Here is a 19,463-nt window from a genome sequence, read left to right on the forward strand (position 1 = left end):
CAGTGTTTTGGTAGCAGGGGGCTGAAGGGTGTCCTGTGTGGGAGGAGGTCCTGCACTGTCCTGTGCCGGTCACAGACAGTTCTGAAATGGATGAAAACAGCCCACCGCGTGCCAGAACTTCAACTGATCAGGAGCAGGTGGTGCTTCTGCTCAAACATGTTTAAGAAAGGTTGGTAGCTGCTAGGGGCAGGAGATGCAAAAGGGAGCATGTGAGGAGAAACATGAAGACACGCATTTGGAGGAAAGAAACAGAGATACAGGGAAGGGGACATTGCTGGGGACACAGCTGGAGGGACACTCATGGACGGAGGTGCTCACGCTGGTGGAGGGACGCCTCTGAGGGACTGCAGTCCGTGGAGGACTCACGCTGCAGCAGAGGAAATGAGTAAGAAGCAAGGAGCAGTGGAAGAAAAGAGTAACAAGCAAGGGACCGGGAGGGACTGAGTGCAATGGCGGTAAAAAAAAGGGAAGCTAAGACTATGAAGAGGGGAGAGGTGTCTGGACTGAATGAAGATAAGCCGGGGAAAAGGGGAGGAGAAATGTTTTTCTGAAGTGTTTACTTGTCTTCTTTTTCTCAATACTGAATCGGTAGTCAAAAGCTTGTGTTAATTGGCATCAAGTTAAATTAAGTGAAATTCCCACAAAACAGTTGAGACTATTTTGCACGCAACACCCAGCCAAGGCTGCCGCTCCTTGGAGCTTCATCTGCACAGGAGAGCAGCAGACCTGCACTCTGCAGCCCACCCCAAAAAGCAATTTGCACATTTACTGTGGGCTCATGGCTGCAGCCCCCATGCCTAGACCCGGCCGGTCCCAGTGTCACAAACGGGGCCTACAAAGGGCAATGCTAAATTGGGGCTTGGCACAGCACATCTCCAACTGTGCTCTGTTGCACCTTTTGGTGTTGATGCTCCTTGGATGATGCTCCCGCACAACACATCTTGCCTTTTTCTCACAGCCCACCGGCCCCGTCCTCGCAGGCATCGCCTGCCCAGGAGGCCCTGGAGCAGCAGGCTTGTCAAAAAACAGCGAGTGCGGGGAGGGCTCTGGCAGCCATCTGTAGCTTGGTCCATTTGTTTCCCTCCTTCTCCGTTCTCTGGGGACAGGACAACATCTGCTAATAAGCTGGCAGGGCTCGGGAAATGATAGATGAACCTGTCGAGGACGTGCTAGCCAGGAACGAGCCCCTCTGCCGAGCCCGAGTCGTGGTGCGGGGCTGGTGCTCGTCGGATGGGCCCACCGCGAGCACCAAGGGCTGCATCACTGGAGCCGCGAACGAGAGCGTCGTCCCCAGTGCCACTCACATCCTGAGGCTCCATCCTCAGCCCCGCTGCATCCCGGGAGACGCAGGCAAAGGGGATGGCACGGCTGTGAAGCTGCAGGTGATACCACCACGGGGCAGCCCTGACTGCCCAGAGCTGATGCCTTGCTCCCTTCTCTGGCCCTGCAAGGAGGCAGCTATGATATCCGTATCAGCTATCACCAGAAAAGCACATACGTGCCGTCTCTAGGCACCCGGGAGAGGCAGGGCAACACCAGCTGCCAGGCTGGGCAGCCATCCTGGGAGGCAGGTCTTCCAGGGATTAGCACGGCACTCGGGACTAAATCTAGCGCTGAGCTCATTCCCACAGCCCCAACAGCACCGAATGCCAGCTCCCCTCCTCTCCTCCTGGCCGTGTCAGGAAGAGGTGGAAGTGAGCCAGGCAGGCTCAGAGCTCAGCAAAGCCACCAACCCAAACTCCCCAAAGCCAGGGAGCTGGGAAAGGCCGTGAATCCGCGGTGCCGGAGGGACCCCAGTGTCCCCAAGCATGCCATAAGGGGCTGCAGCACCTTTTGGGTTTTGCCTGCGGGTCTTGTTAACTGCTTTACTCTCTCAGGTGGGCTACACCCAGATTTCACCGGTTTCATCTGACCTCCCTGCAGCATTGCTGGGAAGAGACAGGGACGGAAATAAGGATCAAGAACAAAACCAGAAAAGGATGCATTCAGCAGGGCCAAATGGGAGGTACTCCATGCAGACCTGCCCAAATTTGGCAGAAAAGAAGGATTCAAACCAAAACCAGATATTCCAGAACGGGTGAAGGTCTTTGAATGCTGCCACATCCATCTACACTGGTCCAATGGCTCTTTGGCATTTTTTTATGAGGACTACAGAGACCTTTCCATAAAGGAAATTTGTTTCACCACCACCAATATGCTGAACTCCAGCCGAGCATCAGACTCACCCTTCATCTGTGTCTGTGGCTAAACACAGGAAACCCAGAGGAAAAGTGGCGAACAGTAAAATATATTCAGCTAGGGACAAAAACATACATTGTTCTATTTGGGGGTAAAGGGCAGCTTTGCAATCATCTCTATCCTTTTCATTTGATCTTAACTAGAAAAATAAAGAGATAGTATTATGTTGTTGGCTTTGGGGTTTTTGTTTTTGTAAATGCAATAGGCCACTCGCTTGAGTTTTAGAGGTAAGAGTGGAAGTTCTGGGCATGCTGAGATAATCTTGTCCTTCACCCTGCTTTCTCCTGATGTCCAGCCCGAGCCTCCCAAGCAAATCATGGCTCTGACATATCCTCTTTGCAGTCTGTTCCCATCTTAAGTCTGCTACCTGAACAGTCTAGTTTCTGCGGTTTGGAAAACAAACTGTTTTTTTTCCTTTTTTTAGGATGTGGGGCTTTGCATGGGATAAACAGAAGGCAATGTAATCTTACCAGCTGCTATTGCCTGTATTTTACAAAGCTGCTGGCTGGACTGCAAGCCAACAGCCAGCATCTCGCGAGTCACTAAGTTTCTTTGATTTTCTTGCCTGGCGTCACGGAAAGGACGTTCGCGTAATTCCCACAGCACGTCTCCAAAGCCGTCACTGCTCCTGCCCTTGGAAGGTCCGGTTCGGATCCCTCGCTGCGGAAGGTCTCCGTGGTAGGCACCCGGGATGCTGGTGCGGTCCAGCTCCCTGGGGCGGGCATCGCCGAGGCGCAACACCCAGCCTGCAGCCCAGAGCTGGCACGCGCGTGCTGGGATCCGCGCCGAAAAGCCCCTTGCAGTCCAGACAGGTTTTCAAAGAAATGCTGGACGTGTTCCAGCACGCTCGCCTGGGCTTGCAGTGACAGGGTACCTTGATGCACGTATGCCGGTACATATGCTTCTGGGTGAGGCGCAGGGGAGGGGGAGCCCTGTGCAAAACAGCCTGGGGGTGGGCACCCTGAAATCCCGGCTTTGGTCCCTGCCGATCGACAGACATGCGTGACTCCCGCTCAAAGCGACGCGGGGACACGTGGCTCATACAGAGCCGGGAAAAGGGGGTTTTCCTTGGAATCAGCCCACCAAGACCAGCGTCCTGTTTCCAGCAGGGCAGCCTGTATAGGCTGTTTCACATGAAAACACAACATACGGAGGTGACAGTTGCTGTTGTGATGCTCTTACAAGTGTAGGGAAAAAATTACCATTAGGGCAGGAGAGAAACATCAGGCTCTGTCAGCACAGAGCATCTCTGAATTGAAACGAGAGGAGGAATTTGCGGAGAGAAGGGGATGGTGCATGGCTCTCATGGGCTCCCTTAATCCACTGGCGCATGAGCTCTCCTCCTCCTTGCGCCCTTCTCCATCGCTCCTGCGCTGAAGAAAGGGAGGGAGCACACGGGGGGGGGGGGGGGGCCTGCTTGGGTACGTGTCCAGGGAACAGCAACATCTGCACCCGCAGCGCCTCGCACGGACAAGTCAGTCCCCTCAAACCTGACAAGAACAGCTCAGGTGCCTCCCCCTCGTCCTTCCCCTTCCCTGACGTGATCATCCCTGTCCTCCCGAGGTGGCACAGAGCCCTTCCAGCAGCAGCAGCTGGACCAGCCCTGGTGCGCACAGCTGCACAACTTTGCTGCTGCAAAAGCGTGTCTTTGCCCCGTGCAGCACAGCCCAAGTCCGTCTCTCTGACTGCTTTCCACCTCTGATGGCTTGACCTGTGTCGCTTTGTCCCCTGGTGTTTCTAAGGCTCATTCTGTCTCGGCAGGGCCATCACGGTGCCCAGCAGCGTGGCACTGCCTCCTCCGCAGCAGCGCACGGTGCTGCCTCTCCTTTCACGCTGCGACCGCTGCTCCCCCCCGCCCTCCCATTCGGACAGAGGGATGATTCCTCTCTGCTGACTTCCTTCATAAACGTCTATGGATGCAAAACTGTATTCACAGGCACATAATTACCGAGCCGGGTATTTTCTCCTCTTAATTAGCAATGCTGTGGTGCTTTAATTGCTCGATTAAAGTTGCCCACAAGGAAGGTTTAAGGTACATTAAATTTGCTGATTGGTTCATCAGCATGAATGCCACCAACTGGAAAAAATTAACTGGCTCCCAGATTGTTAACCAGACTTTCCAGAGCCATTTCCACCAGCCGTGTGTCACGGGAGGCACGAGGGAAACCACTAGCAGAGATGCCGGCCTACGAGGGTCTGACCCAAGGGCAAGCAGCCACCGGGACATCCAGGGACTAAAGAGCCTGGTCCCAAACCTTTGAGAAAAACGTCTGAACAGCAAGTCCAGCTCCAAAAAGTCATGGATGTAGAGCAAAGGCATGCTAAGCTCATTGGGAATGGCGTTTCTGCCAAAGGCTGATCAGCCTGCTCTGATCGTGAGGAAGGGGGGTCTATCATTCCTGTTTTACCCTTTTTTATTTGTTCATTAAAGAAAATGCTTCCTGGGAGATTCTGCAGTCCTGGACATCTCCTTGCTGTCTGGATAAATGGATTTGTGTCAGCTCCTAGGCAGCAACACTTGTGATCTGTAACCGTGACACTATTCCCGATGGCCCAAACTGACTATCTGTACATATATAATTCACTATCAGTGAAACAGATTTTAACCCAACTGTCCAGTGCTGCTTGCTGATAGCAGGTGACAAACACAGCAGAAAACAGCCCCAGTGGCTAGTGTCTGAGACAGCCACCAACACGATGCGGTCCAGCCAAAGGAAGAATTTAAAGCCACACTGAACAGCTGACCCCACCGTGAGGGCAGCGACCCCAAAGCCACCGTGCCTTGGGGTCCCACAGCAAGTTCAAGAGTCACCATCCTTGCCTGCCTCTGGGACTGCTGAGTCTCCATCCCCATCTCCAAAGGATGTGGTCCATGTGTCCTGGCTCTCAGCCACACGTACGTTTTAGGAGGTGGCTTGTGGGTTTCTTGCCTTTGGATTAAATTCTCCCCTTTTTCATTTAGCTGATTTCTCTGATCACATTGAAATATGCCTCTATCTGGGCTGTACTGTGGCTATATATAAATAAGAAGAATTATGCTGATTGTCTTTTTACCTGATAAATCATTGGGTCAAATCCTTTTCACTTGGTGCTACTTATTCTATCATTATTAGGCTATTTAGGCAGGGTAGGTGCTACCTGCTGTGTGCAAGGCGTACTACCAAGCTCTTTTCTTGCCCTGGACTGATGTGTTTCAAGGAGGAGGAAGGCTGGGCTGTGAATGACCTCCCCTTCCCCACCACCAGCGGTGACAAACCATGCTCAAACCTGGTTTCTGTCCAGCAAGGCACTGCAGCTGCACACCCCAAGGCGCAGCTGGAAAAGGGGTCAGCCAGGGAGATGCACAAGGCACAGATACAGGGCACAGCTGGCTTGTGTAGTGCCGGGTGCGATGCACCTGATGCCAGGGTGGCTGGCATCCGTAGTGTGGTCCCGATCCTAGTGGCCCTGGGTGACAGAAAGGCTGAGATCTGGCACCCTCTAAGGCCATGGAAAGCCTTCCTCACGCCCTTATGGCAAACATCAGGGCATCACAGCAAGATAAAACATGTGGATCCCTCCAGGGCAAATGCAAGGGGTCAGAGATCCCAGCCACCACCCTCCAGCCCAAGCAAAGAGACGTCCAAGCGACTGCCGAGAGTAAAGGGGATGAGGGGCCAAGCAGTCCACTACCCACGTGTCCGCCACCACATCCAATCTCATCCCACCATCCTAGCTCCACGGCACAGCCTTCAATCTCCTTTGGAGGGTTTGGAACAACTTTGGCCATGATCTGGTTTCCTGAGCTGTCTTCCATCACTCTGGCAGGTCCTTAGAAAAATGAACATTAAAAGGGAGGGGGAGAAACCTCCACTGTTCAAACATCTTTAGCTTTGACAAATAAGGCGTCCAGCTGTGAAAGGCAAAAGGAAATTAATTTGGAATCACATTTTAAACACAGCCATAAAGGCAAAGTATCTTCTCTCTAATATTTTTTCCCCCAAGAAAAAAAATGAATTTCCCTGATATTTATAGAAAGATTATTAGGGCCACAAGAAGTGATTTATATCATCTCGTCCCAGTGACGGAGAATGAAAAATTACTGGGGCGACAGCCACTGGAATCCTGCTTTTGTTCGCCTGACAATTAAAACGGCTAATTTCCAATTCCGACAGATCCGCCAGGGTTATAAATCATTCCGGAAAGGCACTTTTCACCGTGAAAAATGAACTCTGCCCCAATCAAGCACAGGAAGCTTAGATCAGAGATTTGTATCTGTTTGCTTTTGTGTGTAAATATATATATACTCCAGCTCCACACCCACCCGCCGAAGGAGATGCTGGCAGGAGGTGCTACCGCTGCTCGCTTGATGTTCGGCTATCAAACTCCCCGTGCTCCTCCATTAGGAGCTGCTGAGGATAAATGGGACGGGGAAGACATGAGGAAGAGATGACCGTGAACCTTTCCCTCTGAGGTCAAAGAAAGGCCAGTGACATTTCTGCCTGGTTTCTGGCTCAAAAAGCTTTGGAAAGCCTCACCCAAGAGTTGGTTGAACCCAAGAGTTGGTTGAACCCAAGAGTTGGTTGAACCCAAGAGCTGGTTGAACCCAAGAGCTGGTTGAACGGTACAGGTCTGAGTTCATTTGTATGCGCCAGGACCAGCCTCCACCTTGTCCACCCCATTCGGGGCAGGCGGAAGCACATCTCCCATGCTGTGCCTGTGGGTCAGGGGCTGTGCACTGAGACGCAGCAATCCCAAAAGTCAGGGCAGCCACTGGAAAGGTCACCAGGAGTGCCAAGAAGGAGCTCTCCTACAGCTTGGCTCTCTGGGAGACAGGCAGACACGTTGCTGTGTTGGGAAGAGTGAGCCCAGCACAAGACAGACCCCGGGATGCCCTCTGCTCCCAGCCCGCAGGGTGTTGCGGTGCAGATCTCACCGGGCCAAGTCTCCTGTACAGGGATGCAGGAGCAGGGGGATGTGTGGAGGGTTCGTTTGGTGCTTCTGAACCAAACCTCTAACCTATATCTCCTTGCAGTCCTGGGGCTGGGACTGAACCACCCAGGTGGCCTGCTCCAGTGCCCTCTTTCTAGGTGGATATGCCTGGCCCCGTGCACGCCTCACACCTACCCTTTAATGTGGGAGAGAAAGAAATGTCCTGGATCAGCACATCTGTCCCAGGATGACTTTAAAATCAACCGTCACAGGCAGGAGGAATTTCAGATAGAAGCATTTATTCTGCCTGTCCTTCCAGCCCTGTGTAGCTCAGGACTCTCTGGGGCCGGCGCTGGTCCCAGCGGCACCTGGATCTGTTCCAGCCCGACATCGGACGTTTTAACCTTGCCTCAAGTCTCCCTAAGACAAATGCTTCGCTTAACGTTTCTACGAAATTCAAACAAAGGCCCCACACACTTATTTGCAGAGGCAGAACGCCGCTCCCCTAAACACCTTCTACAAAGGAACCAAAAGCAAACAAATGTGCGTGGAGGGGTCTCCCAGGGAGCCCAGAGCACCAGGCTCTGTACACATCCACCCCCTCGCCGGCAGCAGAGCCCGGCGCACAGCTGCTGCTGGTCACCCCGCTTTCTTATCGCCGTTTGTACAGTTGGCAGCCTGGAGTCTGTCCTGCGGCACGGAGGGTCTCAGGGAAGGCCCTCCACCCCTCCGGATGGGAAGGCGCTGCAGCAACCCCGGGGAAGTGGAGGGTGATGGATGAACGCGATAACCTTGTTTTACAAAGCTCAGTTTCTCTCTTTTTGTTTTGCTTGCTGCCAAACTCTCTGCGAAAGAGAAGCAAGCGATGGAGGACGTCGGAGAGCCCGAGTGGGTTTTTCTGGAGCACGCAGCTGCTGGGGGGACACAGCTGGCATCTGGGGACCACGCACACCACAGCAGGGTCAAATGTCTCCCAGCGCCCAAGGCAGCCCTCATCCCAAAGCCAGACCCCGTCCCAAAGCCATGCTCTGTGCTCCAGGCACTGTCACTGTCAGGTCCATAAAGAGCTTAGAAATGCTGTCAGGGACCTCTTTGCTAGCAGGAGGCATACGAGCAAGCAAGCAAAGGCTTGGGCAGCCCTTAGCCTCAACGGGCCAAGGAGGCGGTACTGCTCTCTGCCACGGTCCCACCGGCTCATTCTGCAAAGCTGTCTCTCCACGCCCTTGCAAGCAGGCCTCTGTCCTCCACCCTTCCCCAAAAAAAGGCCGAGAGCCTCCCCACCGCCAGCCCTCCCCTTGCAGACCCCGTTAGCAAGAAGTGGGGACTCACCCACGCAGGAATCCTGCTGCTCTTCGTAGCCAGCACTGCACACACACTTCCCAATGGGCACCAACCATTCCCCCTCCGCACTGCAGTACATTTTGGGGGTGTCCCTCTCCTCCGAATGGCCTACGCACTCTCCCCGCACTTCCACCAAGGAGGACGAGTCAGCCCCAGTCACGGCCTCGGAGAAGGATGCCAAATTCCTCACCATTGCGGGACACTTCTTGTAGTACACCCGCACCGAAACGATTGCGATGCAAGCACCTATGTCCTGGAAGGCCAAGTAGAAACCCCTCTTGCTCAAGGGCCCCACACCCCGCACCTCTGTGTTCAGCTTCAGCCGCCTAACACCCAGGTCCACATTGGTGAAGCTCTCATCAGCTGCAATGGTGTCGATCTTCATAAACTGGCTCTCCCGGGTGCTGGTACCCAGGTCACGGTCCGACTCCAGGTAGTAGAGGTTGAAAGTCTCCTTGCAGGTGCCCAGCACGCCCGGCATGCTATTGCAGTCCCGCAGCGTGAACTTAATCTCCGCATAGACCCGCCGGGCACCGTCCCGTTGAACCCAGTTGGTCCGTAGCCAGTTGTTCTGGTTGGGGGTCATGACGTTGCAGACCTGGTAGGTGTGGATAGGGCTGAAAAATTCATCCATTTCATTGATCGAATCCCACTGCAGAACGGAGAGAGAACAGGTCATTCCAGGTGGCCTCAAAAACCGTGGTGAGCACAGGGCATGCATGAGTATGTGCCGTCATCCGCCCGGTGACAAACTCCCAGTGCCCCAGGAGCTGCGTCTGAGCGTGAGATCGCTCCTAGCATTGGCCATGGGAAAATAATTAACTGAAGGGACCTTCCCTGCCTGGAGGTACTGCTCACCTTCCTCGGGCTGCCAGCCCTGCCTGCACGCAGCCCCCTGCCACCATGAAGGCACCGTCCCCCCACTTCTGCCATACCGTTCGTGTCCTCCGGTCTGTGCACATGCCACCAGACCGTTGTGTGGGTGAACTGGTGTCCACGGGGGGCCTGTGCTGTGTCCCCAGCTACCAAGCCACCCCCACCGCAGCCAGCAAATGCTCCATCAGGGACACGGAGCAGGAAAACAAATCTTTTTAGCAGCCTCGCAAGTACATTAAAATAAAGCTCCAGGCTTGTTCCGACTTGGCATGAACCATGTTTCTCATTCCAGTGGTGACCTGCGGTTCATTACAGACGCAAAACAGCAGCCCGAGACAGCCGGCCTGATTCTCAGCACGGAGAGGGCGAGCCCGAAGACTTTACCCCAGCATCTGTGACGGCAAGCAAGGAACACAGATCTGCCACAGACGGGCACCTAGCAGCCTCGCTATGTCACCGTGAGCACCGCGGGGACAGGACACGGCTAGGGGAGAGCATTGCAGCTCCAGAGCATAAGCGTTATTGGAGGGTTTAGCAGTGATACCTGTAAGACAGGCTACTACCTTCTTCCCTCTCACCTAGAAAGGTGCTCCCTCATTTAACTTGCTTGAATTGCAGGCTCCTGCGGAGGAGATGTTCCTACATCTCCTCCAAATGTTAGGGTGATCAGAGCAGCTATTTTGGCCATGAGTATCTTCAAAACTGCCCTGGCATTTCACCTTTAGGAGAAACCTCTACTTCTTGCTCTTAGAGACCTCATGGAAGCTTGGAAAAGGCAGCAACTCCAGGTGCAGTCTTCAGGGGCAGCACATTCAGCAAGCAACAGGAAAGCTAAGCCACTTGCAGGAGAAAAAAATCATTTCTCATTCTTGGCAGGGGGGGATTTTTCCTGGAATCCGGAAATGCCTGGGCTTCTCCCAGCACTGCCTGGCCCAGGCGCTGTGTATCGCTCCCTAAGACCTGCTCTGGACCCCAGCGACCAGGCAGAAGATGTGGAAATCCATGCTCTCCGGGAAGAGCTGTGCCCGTGAACAGCAATGCCCCTGCAGCGGTGCCCGGAGTTCACCAAGTGCAGAGGAGAGCCCAGAGAAAAGCACAGGCAGAAAGCGTTTTGACACCCAGCGTACGCTCCTGCCACTCCGATGAGCGTGACGAGGATGCAACGCTGCTGCCTTGTGTCACACGCGGTGACAGGAGGCACGGCAGGACGTCCCAGGGCTTGGTACCCCGGCGGTGCCACCCGGAGCATCTCGTCTCCTCTCCGCACGTGCCACGAGTGCTTGGGGCCGGCGGGAGCCGGCCAGCCTCCAGCTCCCGGGCGGACGCTGCGGAGGGTGTGGAAGTCATCGTCACAATTAATTGAGCACAAATTAACACAACATCTGCTTCCTGTCTTTTCCCTGCTGGATCCCCTGAGAAATGAGGCGGAACCGTGCGCTGGGAGAGACGCGCGCTGTGATGGCAGAGCAGAGAGAGGCAGGCAGGGATGCTTCCCCGGCAGCACAGCCAGCCCCCGCTGCAGGGTCTGTGGGCTCCTGGCTCTCCAACAAGCCAGAAAAAGCTTACGGTGGGGACAGAAATAACGTGGTGTCTGGCTGGTGTGGTCTGCTTTGGGTCTCCTGCACCCGGAAACATTCATTTCTACCCCAAATCTGGCAAAGGGAATGGTGCTCGTGAACACAGCGTCTCCTTTAGCCGTGTGATGCTGTCACAGCTGGAACTGTCCTCACCGCTGGCTGAGAGCGGGGGGCTAAATGCTCATCTCCAAGCACTACCAATGACCAACGTTAAGCCCAGGGACGAGTTTGGAGGGTTTGGGCTTGGAGCATTTCTTCTTCAAACATTGCATTTTTGTGCGGAGCACCTGGACCGTCAGCTCTTCCTTCAGGTCATGCAGCATCTTGGGCTCCCAGTGTGCGACAGGCCTCCGCACCATGCCCGTATAGGTAACCTATAGGACAAGCACCGTACCATCGGCGGAGGTGCATGGAGGCCACATGGGCTGGTGGCACAGATGCCACAGGCACCTTTCTCTGCTGAGGAGGATCAGGCTGGCAGTGTGCCCAGGTGAAAAGCCCTGGCAACAAGGGACCCCAGGTCCCATCACCCCCATTCGGGTCCCAGTCCCCAAACAGCGGTGCAGGAGACCGTCCCGCTCCGCCAGGCAGGCAGAGCCATCACGTACCAGGGGACCCGCTTTAGGAACCATCATGACTCCAAGGGTTTTTCCATTTCACCTTAATTACAGACTCTTACGGCGAGCTCCTTCCCGGGGAGGGGAGTCTCTGACCATCTGCAGCTTTGACTTTGAACGGTTCGGGGCTGGCGATACGATCAGTTCAAGAACGCAAGCGCTGCGCACGCACCCGGCCACCCGGCCCTGCTCGCATCAGCCTGCTCGTGGCTGCTGGTTTGAAGTGGCTTTTATTAAATGAAGCTCGGCTCGGCCCCTGTCATTGCGATAAGATCCCCTAGCGAGACGGAAATGAGGACATCATAATTAATGTGGTGAGCACGCACGTATGTGCGGGGCTGGGGGGGGGGACACGATTTCATCTGTATTCAGGGGCTCGTCTAATAGCTTAAATTAAAGTCAACACGAGTTATAAAAAAAAAGTTGCCAGATTATGAAAGGCAAAAGATGCAAATACCAGATATCTGGGCAGCTGAGCAAGGTCTTAAAGGTCTCCCAGGGCCTGTGCGGTGCAACATAATGGGGAGGAGGAGGAGAAGTGGAGGGGAACGAACACGCAAGGAGAAACTACTTTCCTGCGAGGAAGGCTCCCAGCCTCTTTATTTTGCAGGACAAGTGTCTCTCCCCAGGCCAAGGGAGACGAGGGATGAGGCCTTCCCGGCCCTGGGATGGCTTCTGGGAGGGCTGCGGTGTCTATTTGGCACAGCAAAGCTGTTACTACTCCTGGGACATCCAGCACTTTCTGAGAGCGAGCACTGAGCTGTGGTTCCTCCCCAGAAGCTGCCTAGTCCCTCACACCACTGTCACCGGGAGAGGAAAAAGAAAAGACGTTATTGCAGCTATAAATCATTAGATGGGATGGGGGGGTGGTTAATAGAGGTAATCCCCATGAAATCAGTCACTGCAATGGCTAACGAGGGATTTGTTAGGCAGTTAACTACCCTGAGCTTTACTGCACGTGATTAATTCCTGGTAGTGACCAGCGTTTGGGGAATTAGCAATAACACAGCATTTACTGAACAAGCACTAGGGGATGAGCTTTTATCCCAATTACTAGTTTAAATCTTTATTTTCCAATGTTCCGTTCCTACTGATCCATTTTTTGACGAAAATGAGTTTTGCTGCAGCTTGCTCTGTACATGCCGGTGTTCTTCTGGGCAGAGGGGCTCTGTTTTGAAGAGAAACCCAAGGAAATGACACCAAGGACATCAAAGTGATGGATGACAGAAAGCAAGGCCCCAGGCAGACAGGAGACCCCTGATATCTTCTGGTGCTTCAAGAAGGCAGCTGGGACCTCGAAGCGGGTGTCCAAAGGGCAAGCACACGGCACAACTCAGGCTGGAGCCAGGGTTTTCCCAGGGTGAGCTCAGGGCAAGGGGAGAGCTAGTGAGTCGGACCAGGTCCTTCCAAGTCATGAACTGGTTGTTGGCTGCAGGGCCAAAGTTGGGCTCTATTCGTAGATATTTTAGGAGCCAAACCAAGGCCTTACCTTCCAAAATGTCCCCTTCTGCATACGGTTTGCTTTGCAAACAGTTCAGTCCCAGGGCGTTTGCAGTAGCGTGAAATTCCCATCCGCAATGTGCAAACGCTGCTGAGACCATGCTATGGGTAGAAATGTGCCGTCTGTACTCTCAGCTGGTTGTTTAAGCAAATCTGGTGCTTTTCTGCTTTTTTTTCCCCCCCCCTCTGAGTTGCTGCAGAATGGAAATAGCATCTCAGCGAACTGCATTCGGGGACCTCAGGACAGCACCTTTCGGCAGGACAGGAGAGGAGCAGAGAAGGGGACGTGCAAGCATCACCTCAAAGGTCTTTCCCCATGATCCCAGGGCAAAGCTAAACCCAAGTGTGCCAGGGAAAAGGGCACCCGCCTGGGAGACAGATGCCCACCAGAAATCCAGGCTGACCGCAGCCCAGGTGGGGCCAGATCCCAGAGGTGGTGGCAGGAGGTGGCCGGGGAGGTCGCGGGGAGCGTGGGAGGGTCGCTGCCCGGTGCTCAAGGTGCTCCCGTCATAATTAATGTTGCAAGGCATCGTTCGGGCTCCTCAGATACCCTGCGTCTGAGCAAAATCATTTCCTGTTTGACTTTGTAAATCAAAGTAGACGATACAATAATTATTAATAATATGTTGACTTATCTCATCACGGTTTTAATTAGTCGGTAGAAAAGCAATTTGCAGAGGGGCCGATCAGGTTCCCTCTGATGCGGCAGGTCGTGTGCCAGGCAAGGAGAGGGGAGAGAAGGGCACTGGGGCACGGGGGCGTTTTGGCGGAGAGGGCTGGCACGCCGGCGGCACACGAGGAGAAGGGGCAGCTTCTTTGGCAGCACGGATAAGAGTTTAATTATCAGTGCAAAGGGAATTGTTCCAGGGATGGAGCCGGCTGCAAAGCTCCTGGGAGCCCTTTGAAGTTATAATTGAGAGAAGCCAGCGCCCGTGGGACGGGGATGCTCCCGGTGACCCTTCCGCTTCCTGCGCGTGTCGCGGGGTGGAGGTGAGGGGCACGCAATTAAACCCCGGAGCGGCTATTACAGCCAATTACCCCTCAGTTAATTATCCAGTGAGAGGAAATGTCAAAACAGGCCACGCGTGCCTCCCTGACGCCTTGACCCTCCCCAGGGCCAAAGGGTGCCTGCCAGAGAGCTGCTGACCCGGCTCCCAGCCTGCTTCTCCGCTGCCCTTGCTGGGCACAGCAGATCCAGAGAGGAAACAGTTTTCTGCGAGGCAAGATCACCCTGTCCACAGGTGTGATGAAAACATCAGGGCTTTGCAAGCGGTCACGGTGAGGCTTAGCTGCAGCATCCTTCCAGCTTTGCACTGCTGATGCTTTTCAGCCCCCTCGGACCGTTGCCCTGGCTGTACACGTGGGCTCTGGGATCTTCCAGACCATAAGAGGAAACCTCTGAGCCTATGTTTTCTCCTGTGACATCCCCAGGAGCCCCAGGATGGAGGGAACAGGACCTGCAGGTGCGGGGAAACTCAGAGTAAAAGGGAAAGTGGGAAACAGCTTTTTACAGAAAACCAGCAGGTATTAGAAACAGGGCTGTCTGGTGCAGGGACACCTTCCCAAGCACCACAGTCCTCAGCAAAGGCACTGCAGGGACATCCCTGAAGTCGAGCAGCCATGCATCCTCGAGTGTCCGGGACACGGTCCAGCCACAGCTCAGGCAAGGCAGCCAGCAGGCAGCAAGGAAGGGCAGGATAGGGGACCGTTGCCACCTTTTTTTCCTGCAGGATTAGCTGAATTCAGGACATGGTAGCAAAAATAAGGGGCCCCAAATAAAATCCAGCTTCACAGCATGCCTTCTCCCCGTGCCACCAGCAACCAGGCTCTACCCAGCCCTTGCAACCCAGCAAGCTGCCACGACTGTCAGGGAACTCAGCAGCTCCCAAGGACAGCAGGTCTGAGGGACACCGCAGGTGAGTCACGACCTCTCCTGAGTGCAGCTGGGATAGTGCTGGGCAAACTCAGTTGCTCTCCCAGAGCACAGAATAGACCAGACTGCACGGTCACTGTCTTCCTAACAAGGCCATGAGTTGGGCAAAAGCACAGGGTGAGCTAAGACTGGCTTTACCTCTCGACTTACCTAGGACTTGTGGGGGGACACAGCAGCACAAGATGTCTAAGAGATATTTTTGGCCTGGTGTTTTTTAATGCAGCTCTCTGTGGGAAGCTGTTTGTTCCAGGCTTAAAGCTTGCAGGAGAAAAACTTAGGTGTTATACCAGCCTTTTTTTTTAATTCAGTATTATCTGTTCTTAATAAATATCACCAATAAGGCAGCTACTTCAGATATGTATTAGCATTCAGGAGTTGCTGGGCTGGTGATAAAGGCAGCATCTCCTATAACACATGTGAGCACCATAGCATTGCCCCTCTTCTGAGCCAGACCCAGCACCATATAGTCTTATAATACCTTACACCTGACAGTCCTAATGGGTCAGAAAGCTGCGGTTTGAGGGACCCAGGATCCATCTCCCTGGCTTTACAGATCTACAGTACAGGCAGCTGCACCCGATCTGACCATGACAGTCCCTGCTGCGGTGAGGAAGAGGCACTTATAGGCTCAATTTCTAAGGGAGATGCCTGTTTTAGGAGCACAAGGTCCTGCCCAGATGTGCCCACACGCCTCTAGGGACTGTAGGGAGGCTCAGGCCAGCCAGCTCAGATGGACAGGTCTGTACTCAAATCACCTGTGTTGGGGTGATGAATCCCATCTGCATGTCCGATAAATAGCTATGGGCCTGGGGACGTGGCCTCGGAGATGTCTGGAGAGATGGGCCGATGGACGTGTGTCCAGGAGAAGGTGTCTGGCAGTCTGCGAGTAGTGGGGGGTCTGATTAAGAAGAAATCACTTCGGATGCAGTGAAGGGTAAAGCAGAAAGTAGCCTTCTTTCCCAGAAATATCCCCTGCTGTGGCTCTGAACTGTTTGCCAAGGGAGCAGAGGATATTGCCTGGTCCCTGATCATTTAAGTGTGTTGAAGGCCGCTCCAGAAGAACCCCAGAAGAACAAGAAGAGAAGGCAGCAGTGGGTACTGTGCCTGATAGCAGGACAGTCTTGCATCTTGCACCCAAATGTCCGATGCTCTTCCACCCGGCAGGCAAAGACAGCACGAGATTCAGTGGCTGCAAACCGAAGCTGGGTAAATGCACACTGCAGATAAGCAGTGTTTTTTAAACAGTGATCTGTTAACAGCTTGCAACAACTCAGTATGGGATGCAGAGGATTTACCATCACTAGCAATTTTGAAATCGAGAACTTATTTCTAAAAGCTCTGCTTTTATCAAATGCAAGTTAACTGACAGCTCTGCTGGCCTGTATTTATGCAGGAGATCACATCACATTAGCTCCACGGTCCTCTCTGACCTTGTATCTGTGAACATTTCCAGGACAGTCATCATTGCAATACCTAAGTGCTAAAATTAGAGTCAAGTTAATAATTTAATACATATACATATATGACAATAATTGATATAAATCTCATCATTGTTATTAGTATGAATTCACAATTCTGATCACTCCTTCTCGAATAGACAGTGCAGGCAACAGATCTTAGGCAACAGATCAATGAAAACGATTAGAGGCCTGGAAAGATTTCTGTAGGTGACGGAATTGAAAAGATTAGGACCATTTAGTTCAGAAGGGGGCTGAAAAAGAGTGGACATGAAAAACTTAACACAACAGCAAAAGCTAGCTAGGCACCTCGGTCTTGCACATTTTTTGTATGCAGCAAACCACGCCGCACTTTGCACTTGGTCCCATGTGTCTTATGGGATTGTTTCTGTTCCCTAAATGGATGAGCAAAATTCTTAGGGTCAGGTTGCTGTTACCATCAAAAATTCACATTTACAATTTTTCATTTTCAGAAAGCTGCTGCGGCAGGAAAACCTGGCTGTGGAAATGCATGTGAAGGGACCGTGCGGATAGGACCCAAACAGCAGAGATGACATGCTCACGTTACCTAGTCAGCAGGTCACTAGCCCTACGTCCTTGCTGGCCACACCACAGGGCCCTTACCCCAAAAAGTCTGCTGCTATGGATTCTCACATGCATTTTTTGCCCAGTTCCCGTAGCATATCCCCCTGGTTGCAGATGGTTAACTCATTTTGAGCTAATCCTGCTCTGTTGCCCTCCCTCGTAAGGGAGGAATAAGATGCTCTTCAGCCTCAGCGCCCATGGGGTAACCCAGATGTTGAATTCCCTGGAGACAGTGACTATCTCAAAGCTTAGGACTCAGTGAAGATTGAGCAAACCTGTTTCTCTCCACCCTCCCAGTGGGCTAGGAGCAGTGTAAAGTTACATTTTCTAACGGGCCACATCCCACTGCTAGCCTTTCCGGCACGGCATTTTCCCAGCAGACGAGGTCCTCTCTGCCCCATCAGCACTGACGAAGCCACCAGCCCAGGGCTGAGATGTCCACTCACCCTGCCCACGTGGGCCAGTGGTGGCCTGTCCCTCTGGAGCCCCAAAGTGCCGACAGCCACCTCATACTTACCCCATGTGAAGGGTAAGTGAGCCAGCCCCAGTCCCCCGGGATCGTCGATGTGTCTAGCAAGTTCACTGGAAAACACAGGAGCAAAACGTTGTGTTAGGAAGCTTGTCCCCCATCCCCGAGGAGCAAGGAGCCAACCCACGACGAGCAACCCCTCCTTGCACACCCGCTAGTGACCTCCCTGACAGTGGCACGCTTGTCCCTTGTGTCCGTCACCCCAGGAGGCTGTGACATCCCCTCTGCCAAGTGCCCCAAGCCTTGGCCCGTCCGGGGAAGAGGTGCCGTGTCCGCTAACAGGGCCGAATGCCCGCACGTGGTATCGCCCTGCTCCAGCACAGCACGCAAGGACGTAGGGCAGAAGGAAGAGATGACAGCGTTACACTCAGCCCCCATAAATCCGAGTCCCGGTCTCATTCATGCCAAGGGTTGTTGCCTTCAGCCGAGGTGGACAAAAAGTGAGGAGATGGCAGCAAACGCTGCTCCCCCAGATCTGTGGGGAGAGGATAGAGAGCACTATGTCCTTTCGGAGGAGAGGGGGATGCAGACCGTGGGTCGGAGGGGATGCGGAGCAAGGGGGGAGCCAGAGAAACGAGCGCTGAGGATCAGGTTCTCCACTGGTCCCACCCAGCCCGAACCGACACAACTGGACCCACATTCCTCATTTAGACAATTCTCTTCCAGAGGCTCCGCCAAGCCCTTTAGGCTCATTTCACTCGTGGCGGTTTGAAACCTGCACTGCAAAAGCTGCTGTCATTGCGCACGGCGGCACCCGGCGCCGGCACAAAGTGACCCCCCAGCGTCCTGGCTCACCCCACACCAGGGAGACCAGGCTGCAGGGAAGAGCCTGCACGGGGGGGCCCATCAAAGGGACCCCTTCAAAAGCCCTGCCACCACCAGGGGCCCGGCTTAACGAGGAGACACGGGCGAATCAAGGCGAGGAGAGGGAAGCTGTTTAGGCAGGGGGACGAGGACGCCTTTGAACATGCTCAGGAACTTGCTATTGAAACCGGTGCGGTGTCGGCGGGGGGAGGACGGCGGGAAGCAGCGGCATTGCCGCACGCACAGGGTGAGCTGCCTGCAGCTATAATCCGCTTCATGTGCCGCCCATTAGCCCCACACCCAGGTCTTGGTGTTAGGAAGGGGGAGCTTTATCACTGCCTTGCAATGCTCTGAGCCTGCTCCGGACCCTGAGCATGCTTGGGTGGATTGAGCTCACCAGTTACGGGCTCCTGGGCTCTTCTGCTCCTGCCTCTTCTGCCAGACCCAAGTCCGGTCTGTGTTTCCTCCCACTGGATGTGGTCACACTACAACTGGCCCTTTCCTGCTCCCCCGAGCAGCTCACGGTGTCTCACGCAGGAGTCCCACCAAGCCTCACAGTCCCTCGACATCTCACACGACATCCCACCTTGCTCAGCACCGCAGGCCCCAGCTTCCCGGTGGCACTGGGGCTTGGACGCTGTCCCTCACCTGCATCAACAGCGTCCAGATCCAGAGGCTCGGTGAGCAGGTGCAGGCAAGAAGTATTGACACTTGGAAGTGAGTCCAATGCTGAGCCCATGTCTTGTCACCCCTTGCCCAGCACCGAGCTCCTGCAGAACCTGGCAATGCCTCCAGCTTTTCCCAGTGCTTTTCCCAGCAATCTTTGTCCTGCAACCACCCTCTCGCCATGGTACGGCCAAACCCATGCAGGATTCTTGGTCCCTCCTGGTTGCTTTTCCTGATGGTCAAGCAGTGCATTAACCTGGACCTCAGGCCATCTTTACGCAGCATCTGTCCCAGCACCAGCCCTGGGCTGGACCTCCGGGACCTGAAGCACACTTGCCCTCAGAGCAAGGCTTGTTGCAGGGCAGATGTGGCTTGTTGCAGGGCAGATGTGGCTTGTCAGGACAGGAGGGTCCAGGCAGAGCAAGGGCC

General features: G+C 54.1%; 1 protein-coding gene across 1 annotated transcript in view; it reads right to left on the reverse strand.

Annotated features, from left to right (window-relative positions):
* EPHA8 (EPH receptor A8) overlaps positions 1-19,463 on the reverse strand; it is a 48,898-nt gene that overhangs the window by 17,593 nt on the left and 11,842 nt on the right. Inside the window, exons 2-3 of the mRNA XM_026109050.2 lie at positions 17,553-17,617; positions 8,479-9,142 (exon numbers count right to left, since the gene is read on the reverse strand). Of these exons, the coding sequence (XP_025964835.2) occupies positions 8,479-9,142; positions 17,553-17,617 (729 nt within the window). The remainder of the gene's footprint in view (positions 1-8,478; positions 9,143-17,552; positions 17,618-19,463) is intronic.

Source organism: Dromaius novaehollandiae, chromosome 24, assembly GCF_036370855.1.
Source record: "Dromaius novaehollandiae isolate bDroNov1 chromosome 24, bDroNov1.hap1, whole genome shotgun sequence".
NCBI classification, from domain to species: domain Eukaryota; kingdom Metazoa; phylum Chordata; class Aves; order Casuariiformes; family Dromaiidae; genus Dromaius; species Dromaius novaehollandiae.